This window comes from Panulirus ornatus, chromosome 46 (genome assembly GCF_036320965.1).
Source record: "Panulirus ornatus isolate Po-2019 chromosome 46, ASM3632096v1, whole genome shotgun sequence".
NCBI classification, from domain to species: Eukaryota; Metazoa; Arthropoda; class Malacostraca; order Decapoda; family Palinuridae; genus Panulirus; species Panulirus ornatus.
This window is the reverse complement of record NC_092269.1, coordinates 14,410,856-14,423,279: the sequence shown is the minus strand read 5'-3', so window position 1 is coordinate 14,423,279 and position 12,424 is coordinate 14,410,856. Positions and strand designations below refer to the sequence as shown.

General features: G+C 41.3%; 1 protein-coding gene across 1 annotated transcript in view; it reads right to left on the bottom strand.

Annotated features, from left to right (window-relative positions):
- The window catches only part of LOC139763314 (uncharacterized), a 101,177-nt gene that overhangs the window by 12,808 nt on the left and 75,945 nt on the right, over window positions 1-12,424 (bottom strand). Inside the window, exons 7-9 of the mRNA XM_071689336.1 lie at window positions 2,145-2,235; window positions 1,582-1,870; window positions 135-352 (exon numbers count right to left, since the gene is read on the bottom strand). Of these exons, the coding sequence (XP_071545437.1) occupies window positions 135-352; window positions 1,582-1,870; window positions 2,145-2,235 (598 nt within the window). The remainder of the gene's footprint in view (window positions 1-134; window positions 353-1,581; window positions 1,871-2,144; window positions 2,236-12,424) is intronic.

Below are 12,424 nucleotides of genomic sequence, written 5' to 3'. Positions count from 1 at the left end.
GAACAGTTTCATGTATTACCTATTCATTCTCTTAAACTACAGATCACCAAATGATGTGTATTGTATAAGAATCTGCATCTTTCCTTTTACGTATATATCATAGCATTATGAAACAACGGAAAACAAAAACTTACTCGGAAATACTGCACATAAGATGAGTTTCCCATCCATATCATTGTAACAGACGGGTCATCCATCACATGCCGGAAGGACTGGTATGGTTGGGAGATGTGTCTCACGGCTAAAAATGACATGAGGTTACCAGCGTAGCTCCGTGTTAACACCAGCGTCATCATCATCCACGCCCCCAACACTAGCCGCTCCCACCACATGTCTGGAGGCACTGAGTTATCTGTTGATGTAAGGGTAGGTTAGGTAGCAGGGTTGTCTTTTCTTATGGCAGTACGATCACTATCAACTTCTCAGCAACAATACTTTTCTCTTCTCTTCACTCATGAAGCGAAGCACAAAGAAATATTCAACACTGATTTGTTAAGACTTGCATGTGATAATGATTATCCAGGAATTGGAGAGCTTTATGATAGCCAGAATTTACCTTCCGCATCCCATTCATATCTGAAAAAAAAAGAAAGTGAACAGATATCGATTGGTAGTGTTGGCTCACTTGAATCTCCCAGAACAAGAGGAGTTATATGCCACAGAGCTGAGCCCAATGGTTCACAGATGTGGTATGAGTGCTCGTAGCTGTCCTGTATTCAGTTAAAAAACAGCAAGAAATGTTCTCATCATACATGACCTTTCAGCCAACGTATTACATGATGGAGTAGTAACAAGTACTGTCTTACACTGCAATGTCCCGCGGGAAAAGGAAGGTGAAAGTATGTGTAAAAACTGGCTTTGGACTTTGGTGAACAGATATGTCAATTGCATCTGTAGTATGTGGTATGGGAAGAGAAGATAAGATTATATTTGTTGATAGATATTTGAGGAAAATATCGCTGGTGACATCTAGCGTATGTACCAAAATATTGAGCGAGTCATCAGTCATGTGGTAATTTCTCTTATCCCGAGTCTTGTTGCGCCTAGTTCAGTTGTCGACTGAAGGAAATAAAGTAAATTCTGAAAAAAAAGAGGACGCAAGATTTCCTTTTGAACCGAAATGATATGATGAAATAAAACTTTGTTATTTCTAAAAATGTTTATGAGCAGAACAAAACTGAGTTTCCTGTTTCTTATATAGACGATACAATCGGACATATTGTCATCATTCTATTGTGTTAACGTAAACTATATATTTCTATGCTTTCAGATGAGATTCTTCCATGAAAAGATGACCTAAATATAGAATTTTAAGTGTTAAGTGTTGCATAGCTAGCTCTTAGAAGCATCATGTCTGTGTCGTCTGCGTCAACACTTTAGGTATACACTTTATTGTCTTTATCAAATCTGAGACGGTACTGGCTACCAACACACACACACACACACACACACACACACACACACACACACACACACACATTCATGTCTTGAAAAACATGTATCATAACATAAGACGATACATTCATGACTACAATATTGTTTTTACTGATCATTAATTAGATGAATAAAGTATCTGCTTACCTTGTTGAAAAAGCACTCGAGTGTAACTAAATAAAGCTTGGTTACTGGTGATGTTCAGGCCGGAACATGTGGACAATAAGAGTGTTATTAAAGGCAGCACCAACAGCGTCGTCAGAATGGTCGCCCACACAAGGGGTGTGAGAGGCATCAGGAAGCCCCACGGGTCCACCTCTGGCCGTCCCCGCGCACCAACAATCCTCACAGTTTGCGTCAGGACTGGACTCGTAAAGTCTACGACCTCAGCTCGTAGAGCAGTGAGATCGTAGGGACCAAGACCAAAGTCTGCCTCCTAAAAAAGACGTAAATGAAAAGAGTCAAGATATGTTGAGTATACGACACTAACATCATCAGATACACCTAGATGTTATACATCTTTTGAACATGCATTATATACTAGCCATTACATCGTTGAAATCTCTCTCTCTCTCTCTCTCTCTCTCTCTCTCTCTCTCTCTCTCTCTCTCTCTCTCTCTCTCTCTCTCTCTCTCTCTCTCTCTCTCTCTCTCTCTCTCTCTCTCTCTCTCTCTCTCTCTCTCTCTCTCTCTCTCTCTCTCTCACCTTACCTTCCTGCCCACTATACCAACCATGCCGGTCCACGTGCCATCGTCCAACTTAATTCCCCAGGACCTGTCTGGAGGACGCACGTATCTATACCTGGTGAGAAAATTGGTGTCATATAAATGTTTGTGTTTCATTAAGTCTTTATAGTCTCAAATAACTCTTCATAACACTATATAGAATTATGTCTAAGATATTTTGCAAGATAACCGAACACTTGTATAAAACATGCATGTGTCATGAGAAAGGTGGGAGGTGGGCAGATTAGAAAGGGTATTAAGTGGTGGATGAAGAAGTAAAGTTGTTAGTGAAAGAGAGAAGAGAGGCGTTTGGACGATACCTACAAAGAAGGAGCGCAATGATTAGGAGGTGTATAAAAGAAAGAGGCAGAAGGTCAAAAGAAAGGTGCAAGGGTTGAAAAAAACGACAATTGAGAGTTGAGATGAGAGAGAATCATTAAATTCTAAGAAGAAAAGATGCTTTGGAAGAGGTAAATAATATGCGTAAGACAAGAAAACAAATGGGAACATCGGTGAAAGGTCTAAACGGGTAGTCATGAAGTGAGAAGGAGATGGAGTGAGTATTTTGAAGGTTTGTTGAATATTCTTTATTATTGAGTGGCTTTGGTAGGGGTGGAGCGCAAAGTGAGAGGTTTAGGGAGAATGGTTTGGTTAAGAGAGAAGAGGTAGTAAAAGCTTTGCGGAAGATAAAAGCCGGCAAGGCAACGGGTATGGATGGTATTGCAGTGCGAATTGTTAAGAAAGTGGGTGACTTGGTTATTGATTGGTTGGTAAGGATATTCGATGTATGAATAGTTCATGGCGGAGTGCCTAAGGATTGGCACTACATACATATATATATATATATTATCCCTGGGGATAGGGGAGAAAGAATACTTCCCACGTATTCCCTGCGTGTCGTAGGAGGCGACTAAAAGGAGAGGGAGCGGGTGGCTGGAAATCCTCCCCTCTCATTTTTTTCAATTTTCCAAAAGAAGGAACAGAGAAGGGGGCCAGGTGAGGATATTCCCTCAAAGGCCCAGTCCTCTGTTCTTAACGCTACCTCGCTAATGCGGGAAATGGCGAATAGTACGAAAGAAAAAGAAAGATATATATATATATATATATATATATATATATATATATATATATATATATATATATATATATATATATATATATATATATATATATATATATATATATATATATATATAATTCATACTTGCTGACTTTATTCATTCTCGTCGCCACTCCGCCACATATGAAATGACAACCCCATCCCTCCGCATGACGCTAGGTAGCGCTAGGAAAAGACAACAAAGGCCACATTTGTTCACACTCAGTGTCTAGGAAACCAGAGCGCCCTTTCACATCCATGTCCCAAACATTTTTCATTGTTTACCCAAACGCTTCACATGCCCTGGTTCAATCCATTGACAGAATTTCGACCCCGGGATACCAACTCGTTCCAATTCACTCTATTGCTTACACGCCTTTCAACCTTCTGCATATTCAGGCTCCGAACGCTCAAAATCTTTTTCACTCTATCTTTCCACCTTCAATTTGGTCTTTCACTTCTCGTTCCTTCCACCTTTGACATATGTATCCTCTTTGTCATTCTTTCCTCATTCATTCTCTCCGTGTGAACAAGCCATTTCCAAACACCCTCTTCTGCTCTCTCAACCACATTCATTTTATTATCGCAAATTTCTCTTACCCTTTCGTTACTTACTCGATCAAAGCACCTCACACCACATACTATCCTCAAACATTTCATTTCCAACTCATCTTCCCTCCTCCGCACAACAATAACTCTAGCCCGCGTCTCGCAAACATATAACATTGTTGTAACTACTATTTCTTCAATTATAGCCATTTTTGCTTTTCGAGATAATGTTTTCACCTTCCGCACATCTTTCAACGCTCCCAGAGCTCTCGCCCCCTCAGCCACCCTGTAACTCACTTCCCCTTCCGTTGTTCCATACGCTGCTAAATCCGCTCGCAGATATCTAAAGCGTTTCAGTACCTCACGTTTTTCTCCATTCTAACTTACCTCCCAGTTGAGTTGTCTTTCAACCATACTGTACCTAAGAACATTGTCCTTATTCAAAATTACTGTCAGCTTTCTTCTTTCACATACTTTACCAAACTCAGTCACCATCTTCTTCAGTTTCTCACAGGAATCAGCCAAAAGCGCTGTATCATCAGCGAACAACAACTGACTCACTACCAAGCTCTCTCATCCACAACACACTTCATACTTGCCCCTCTCTCCAAAATTCTTCCCTTCACCTCCCTGACAACCACATCCATAAGAAAAATTAAACAACCACAGAGACATCACGTACCCCTGCCGCAAACCATCATTCACTGAGAACCAATCACTTTCCTCTCTTCCTACTCGTACACATGCGTTGCTTCCTCGATAAAATAATTTCACTGCTTCTAACAACTTACCTCCCACACCATATATTTTTGATACCTTCCATAGAGTATCTCCATGAAATCTATCATATGCCTTCTGTAGATCCAAAAATCCTATATACAGATCGATTTGCCTTTCTAAGTATTTCTTACATGCATTCCTCAAAGCAAACACCTGATCCACACATCCTCTACCACTTCGGAAACCACACTGCTTTTCCCCAATCTGTACATGCCTTCACTCTCTCAGTTATTACCCTCCCACATAATTTTCCAAGAATACTCAACAAACATATACCTCTGTAATTTGAACACTCACCTTTATCCCCTTTGCCTTTATACAATGGCACTATGCATGCATTCCGCCAATCCTCAGGCACTTCACCATGAGCCATGCATACATTACATATCCTTACAAACCCCTTTTTAGATAGACTCCACTGCAATACCATCCAAACCCGCCGCATTGCCGGCTTTCATCGTCCGCAAGGTTTCCATTACCTCTTCTCTGTGTACCAAATCATTCTCACTAAAACTCTCACTTCATACACCACCTCGACCAAAATACCCTATAAATGCCACTCTATCATCTAACACGGTCAAAGAAATTTCAAAATACTCACTCAGTCTCCTTATCACATCACCACTACTTGTTATTACATCCCCATTAACGAACTTCAAAGACTTTCCCATTTGTTCTCGTGCCTTACGCACTTTATTTAACACATTAAAAAAAAATATTTTTTTCAGCCTGAAATTTAATCATACTCTCTCAAACCGACTATCATATACCCTCTTTTTCACCTCTTGCACCTTAATCTTGACCTCCTGCCTCTTACTTTTTTTATACCTCCCAGTCATATATATATATATATATATATATATATATATATATATATATATATATATATATATATATATATATTTATATGTTTATGGATGGGGTTGTTAGGAAGGTGAATGCAAGAGTTTTGGAAAGAGGGGCAAGTATGAAGTCTGTTGGGGATGAGAGAGCTTGGGAAGTGAGTCAGTTCTTGTTCGCTGATGATACAGCGCTGGTGGCTGATTCATGTGAGAAACTGCAGAAGCTGGTGACTGAGTTTGGTAAAGTGTGTGAAAGAAGAAAGTTAAGAGTAAATGTGAATAAGAGCAAGGTTACAAGGTACAGTAGGGTTGAGGGTCAAGTCAATTGAGAGGTAAGTTTGAATGGAGAAAAACTGCAGGAAGTAAAGTGTTTTAGATATCTAGGAGTGGATCTGGCAGCGGATGGAACCATGGAAGCGGAAGTGGATCATAGGGTGGGGGAGGGGGCGAAAATTTTGTGAGCTTTGAAGAATGTGTGGAAGTCGAGAACATTATCTCGGAAAGCAAAAATGGGTATGTTTGAAGGAATAGTGGTTCCAACAATGTTGTATGGCTGCGAGGCGTGGGCTATGGATAGAATTGTGCGCAGGAGGATGGATGTGCTGGAAATGAGATGTTTGAGGACAATGTGTGGTGTGAGGTGGTTTGATCGAGTAAGTAACGTAAGGGTAAGAGAGATGTGTGGAAATAAAAAGAGAGTGGTTGAGAAAGCAGAAGAGGGTGTTTTGAAATGGTTTGGGCACATGGAGAGAATGAGTGAGGAAAGATTGTCTAAGAGGATATATGTGTCGGAGGTGGAGGGAACGAGATGTGGGAGACCAAATTGGAGGTGGAAAGATGGAGTGAAAAAGATTTTGTGTGATCGGGGCCTGAACATGCAGGAGGGTGAAAGGAGGGCAAGGAATAGAGTGAATTGGATCGATGTGGTATACCGGGGTTGACGTGCTGTCAATGGATTGAATCAGGGCATGTGAAGCGTCTGGGGAAAACCATGGAAAGCTGTGTAGGTATGTATATTTGCGTGTGTGGACGTATGTATATACATGTGTATGGGGGTGGGTTTTGCCATTTCTTTCGTCTGTTTCCTTGCGCTACCTCGAAAACGCGGGAGACAGCGACAAAGCAAAAAAAAAAAAAGATATATATATATATATATATACGAATATAGTGTATATGAACGCGCACCTTCACAGAACATACAAACCTCCAACAGCCAGGATCGAACCTGGGACCTCTTGTGCAAGAGGCAGGCATGCTAACCGCTAGGCTAAGGGACTGTATAATAGGAAACAACTATTCGAAATACTAAGTACTCGAATACCCTTCGTCTCACAATGGTGAGCAACGGGGTCTATCGGTTGTTTCCGAACAGAACACATAGCAAGCTAATAGCGTTTTACCGAACCTGACTGTACAACGCGGAGTTATATGAATACGAATAAAGTGTTTATGAACGCGCACCTTCATAGAACATACAAAGCTCCAACAGCCAGGATCGAACCTGGGACCCCTTGTGCAAGAGGCAGGCATGCTAACCGCTAGGCTAAGGGACTGTATAATAGGAAACAACCATTGTGAGACGAAGGGTATTCGAGTACTTAGTATTTCGAATAGTTGTTTCCTATTATACAGTCCCTTAGCCTAGCGGTTAGCATGCCTGCCTCTTGCACAAGGGGTCCCAGGTTCGATCCTGGCTGTTGGAGCTTTGTATGATATATATATATATATATATATATATATATGAATATATATATAAATATATTTATTCATCTATGTTTTTTTTTACTTTGTCGCTGTCTCCCGCGTTAGCGAGGTAGCGCAAGGAAACAGACGAAAGAATGGCCCAACCCACACACATGTACATGTATATACATACACGTCCACACACGCAAATATACATACGTATACATCTCAACGTATACATATATATACACACACACATATATACATATATATACACACACAGACATGTATATATATATATATATATATATATATATATATATATATATATATATATATACATACACATGTACACAATCCATACTGTCTGCTTTTATTCATTCCCAACGCCACCCTGTCACACATGAAATAACAATCCCTTTCCCCCTCATGTGCGCGAGGTAGCGCTAGGAAGACAACAAAAGCCCCATTCGTTCACACCCAGTCTCTAGCGGTCATGGAATAATGCACTGAAACCACAGCTCCCTTTCCACATCCAGGCCCCACAGAACTTCCCATGGTTTTCCCAGACGCTTCATATGCCCTGGTTCAATCCATTGACAGCACGTCGACCACGGTATACCACATCGTTCCAATTCACTCTATTCCTTGCACGCCTTACACCCTCCTGCATGTTCAGGCCCCGCTCACTCAAAATCCTTTTCATTCCATCTTTCCACCTCCAATTTGGTCTCCCACCTCTCCTCGTTCCCTCCATCTCTGACACATACATCCCCTTGGTCAATCTTTCCTCACTCATTCTCTCCATGTACCCAAACCATTTCAAAACACCCTCTTCTGCTCTCTCAACCACACTCTTTTTATTACCACACATCTCTCTTTCCCTATTATTACTTACTCGATCAAACCACCTCACACCACATATTGTACTTAAACATCTCATTTCCAGAATATCCACCCTCCTCCGCACAACTCTATCCGTAGCCCACGCCTCGCAACCATACAACATTAATGGAACCACTTTTCCTTCAAACATACACATATTTCCTTTCCGAGATAATGTTCTCGACTTCCACACAGTCTTCAACGCTCCCTAAATTTTCACCCCCTCCCCCACCCTATGATTCCCTTCCGCTTCCATGGTTCCATCCGCTGCCAAATGCAGTCCCAGATATTTAAAACACTTCACTTCCTCCAGTTTTTCTCCATTCAAACTTACCTCAAAATTGACTTGACCCTCGACCCTACTGTACCTAATAACCTTGCTCTTATTCACATTTACTCTCAAATTTCTTCTTTCACACAATTTACCAAACTTAGTCACCAGCTTCTGCAGTTTCTCACAAGAATCAGCCACCAGCGCTGTATCATCAGCGAACAACAACTGACTCACTTCCCAAGCTCTCTCATCCCCAACAGACTGCATACTTGCCCCTCTTTTCAAAACCCTTGAATTCACTTCCCTAACAAACCCATCCATAAACAAATTAAACAACCATGGAGACATCACACACCCCTGCCGCAAACCTACATTCGCTGAGAACCAATCACTTTCCTCTCTTCTTACACGTTCACATGCCTTACATCCTCAATAAAAACTTTCCACTGCTTCTAACAACTTGCCTCCCACACCATATATTCTTAATCCCTTCCATAGAACATCTCTATCAGCTTTGTCATATGCCTCTCCAGATCCAAAAATGCTACATAGAAATCCATTTGCTTTTCTAATTATTTCTCACATACATTCTTCAAAGCTAACACGTGAACCACACATCCTCTACCACTTCTGAAACCACACTGCTCTTCCCCAATATGATGCTTTGTACATGCATTTACCCTCTCAATCAATACCCTTCCATATAATATCCCAGGAATACTCAACAAGCTTATACCTCTGTAATTTGAGCACTCACCTTTGTCCCCTTTGCCTTTGTACAATGGCACTATGCACGCATTCCGCCAATCCTCAGGCACCTCTCCATGAATCAAACATACATTAAATAACCTTACCAAACAGTCAACAATACAGTCACCCCCTTTTTTAATGAATTCCACTGCAGTGGTATCTAAACCGCTGCCTTGCAGGCTTTCATTTGCCGGAAAGCTTTTACTACCTCTTCTCTGTTTACCAAATCATCCTCCCTAACTCTCTCACTTTGCACACCACCTCGACCTAAACACCCTATATCTGCCACTCTATCATCAAACACATTCAACAAACCCTCAGAATACTCACTCTACCTCCTTCTCACATCACCACTACTTGTTATCATCTCCCCATTTGCGCCCTTCACTGAAGTTCCCATTTGCTCCCTTGTCTTACGCACTTTATTTACCTCCTTCCAAAACATCTTTTTAGTCTCCCTAAAATTTAATGATACTCTCTCACCCTAACCCTCATTTGCCCTCTTTTTCACCTCTTGCACCTTTCTCTTGTCCTCCTGTCTTTTTCTTTTACACATCTCCCACTCATTTGCATTATTTCCCTTCAAAAATCGCCCAAATGCCTCTCTCCCCTCTTCCACTAATAATCTTACTACTTCATCCCACAACTCACGACCCTTTAAAATCTGCCCACCTCCCACGCTTCTCATGCCACAAGCATCTTTTGTGCAAACCATCACTGCTTCCCTAAATACATCCCATTCCTCCCCAACTCCCCTTACCTCCTTTTTTCTCACCTTTTTTCATTCTGTTCTCAGTCTCTCCTGGTACTTCCTCACACGAGTCTCCTTCCCAAACTCACTCACTCTCACCACTCTCTTTACCACAACATTCCCTCTTCCTTTCTGAAAACCTCTACAAATCTTCACCTTCGCCTCCACAAGATAATGATAAGACATTAACATCCAAAAGTCTCTTTCGCGCGCCTATCAATTAACACGTAATCCAATAACTCTCTCTGGCCATCTTTTCTACTTAGGTACATATGCTTATATATATCTCTCTTTTTAAACCAGGTATTTTAATCACCAGTCCTTTTTAAGCACATAAATCAACAAGCTCTTCACCATTTCCATTTACAACACTGAACAACCCACATATACCAATTACTCACTCAACTGCCACATTACTCACCTTTGCATTCAAATCACCCATCACTATAACCCTCACTATATATATATATATATATATATATATATATATATATATATATATATATATATATATATATATATATATATATATATATATATATATTTTCTTTTCTTTTAAACTATTCGCCATTTCCCGCGTTAGCGAGGTAGCGTTAAGAACAGAGGACTGGGCCTTTTTTGGAATATCCTCACCTGGCCCCCTCTGTTCCTTCTTTTGGAAAAAAAAAAAAAAAAAGAAAATATATTTATAAATATATTTATTTATTTATTTTGCTTTGTCGCCGTCTCCCGCACCAGGGAGGTACCGCAAGGAAGCAGACGAAAGAATGGCCCAACCAAACATACACATGTATATACATACATGTCCACCCATGCACAATATACATACCTATACAGCTCACTGTACACATATATATACACACACACAGACATATACATATATACACATGTACATAAATTCATACTGTCTGCCTTTATTTGTTCCCATCGCAACCTCGCCACACCTGGAATAACAACTCCCTCCCCCCTCATGTGTGCGAGGTAGCGCTAGGAAAAACACCAAAGGCCCCATTCGTTCACACTCAGTCTCTAGTTGTCATGTAATAATGCACCGGAACCACAGCTCCCTTTCCACATCCAGGCCCCACACACTTTGCATGGTTTACCCCAGACGCTTCACATGCCCTGGTTCAATCCATTGACAGCACGTCAACCCCGGTATACCACATCGTTCCAATTCACTCTATTCCTTGCTCGCCTTTCACCCTCCTGCATGTTCTGGCCCCGATCACTCAAAAGCTTTTTCACTCCATCTTTCCACCTTCAATTTGGTCTCCCACTTCTCCTTGTTCCCTCCACCTCTGACACATATATCCTCTTGGTCAATCTTTCCCCACTCATTCTTTCCATGTGACCAAACCATTCCAAAACACACTCTTCTGCTCTCTCAACCACACTCTTTTTATTTCCACACATCTCTCTCAGCCTTACATTACTTACTCGATCAAACCACCTCACACCACATATTGTCCTCAAACATCTCATTTCCAGCACATCCACCCTCCTGCACAAAACTCTATCCATAGCCCACGCCTGGCAACCATACAACATTATTGGAACAACTATTCCTTCAAACATACCCATTTTTGCTTTCCGAGATAATGTTCTCGACTTCCAAACATTCTTCAAGGCTCCCAAAATTCTCGCCCCCTCCCCCACCATATGATTCACTTCCGCTTCCATGGTTCCATCCGCTGCCAGATCCACTCCCAGATATCTAAAACACCTCACTTCCTCCAGCTTTTCTCCATTCAAACTTACCTCTCAATTTACTTGACCCTCAACCCTACTGTACCTAATAACCTTGTTCTTATTCACATTTACGCTTAACTTTCTTCTTTCACAACTTTAGCAAACTCAGTCACCAGCTTCTGCAGTTTCTTACATGAATCAGCCACCAGCGCTGTATCATCAGCGAACAACAACTGACTCACTTCCCAAGCTCTCTCACCCACAACAGACTGTATACTTGCCCCTCTTTCCAAAACTCTTGCATTCACCTCCCTAACAACCCCCTCCATAAACAAATTAAACAGAATAAAAAGATGTTTTGGAAGGAGGTAAATAATCTACGTAAGACAAGGGAGCAAATGGGAACTTCAGTGGAGGGGGCAAATGGGGAGGTGATAACAAGTAGTGGTGATGTGAGAAGGAGATGGAGTGAGTATTTTGAAGGTTTGTTGAACGTGTTTGATGATAGAGTGGCAGATGTGGTGTGTCTTGGTCGACGTGGTGGGCAAAGTGAAAGGGTTAGGGAAAATGATTTGGTAAATAGAGAAGAGGTAGTAAAAGCTTTACGGAAGATGAAAGCCGCCAAAGCAGCAGGTTTGGATGGCATTGCAGTGGAATTTATTAAAAAAGGGGGTGACTGTATTGTTGACTGGTTGGTAAGGTTATTTAATGTATGTATGACTCAGAGTGAGGTGCCTGAGGATTGGCGGAATGCTTGCATAGTGCCACTGTACAAAGGCAAAGGGGATAAGAGTGAGTGCTCAAATTACAGAGGTATAAGTTTGTTGAGTATTCCTGGTAAATTATATGGGAGAGTATTGATTGAGAGGGTGAAGGCATGTACAGAGCGTCAGATTGGGGAAGAGCAGTGTGGTTTCAGAAGTGGTAGAGGATGTGTGGATCAGGTGTTTGGTTTGGTGT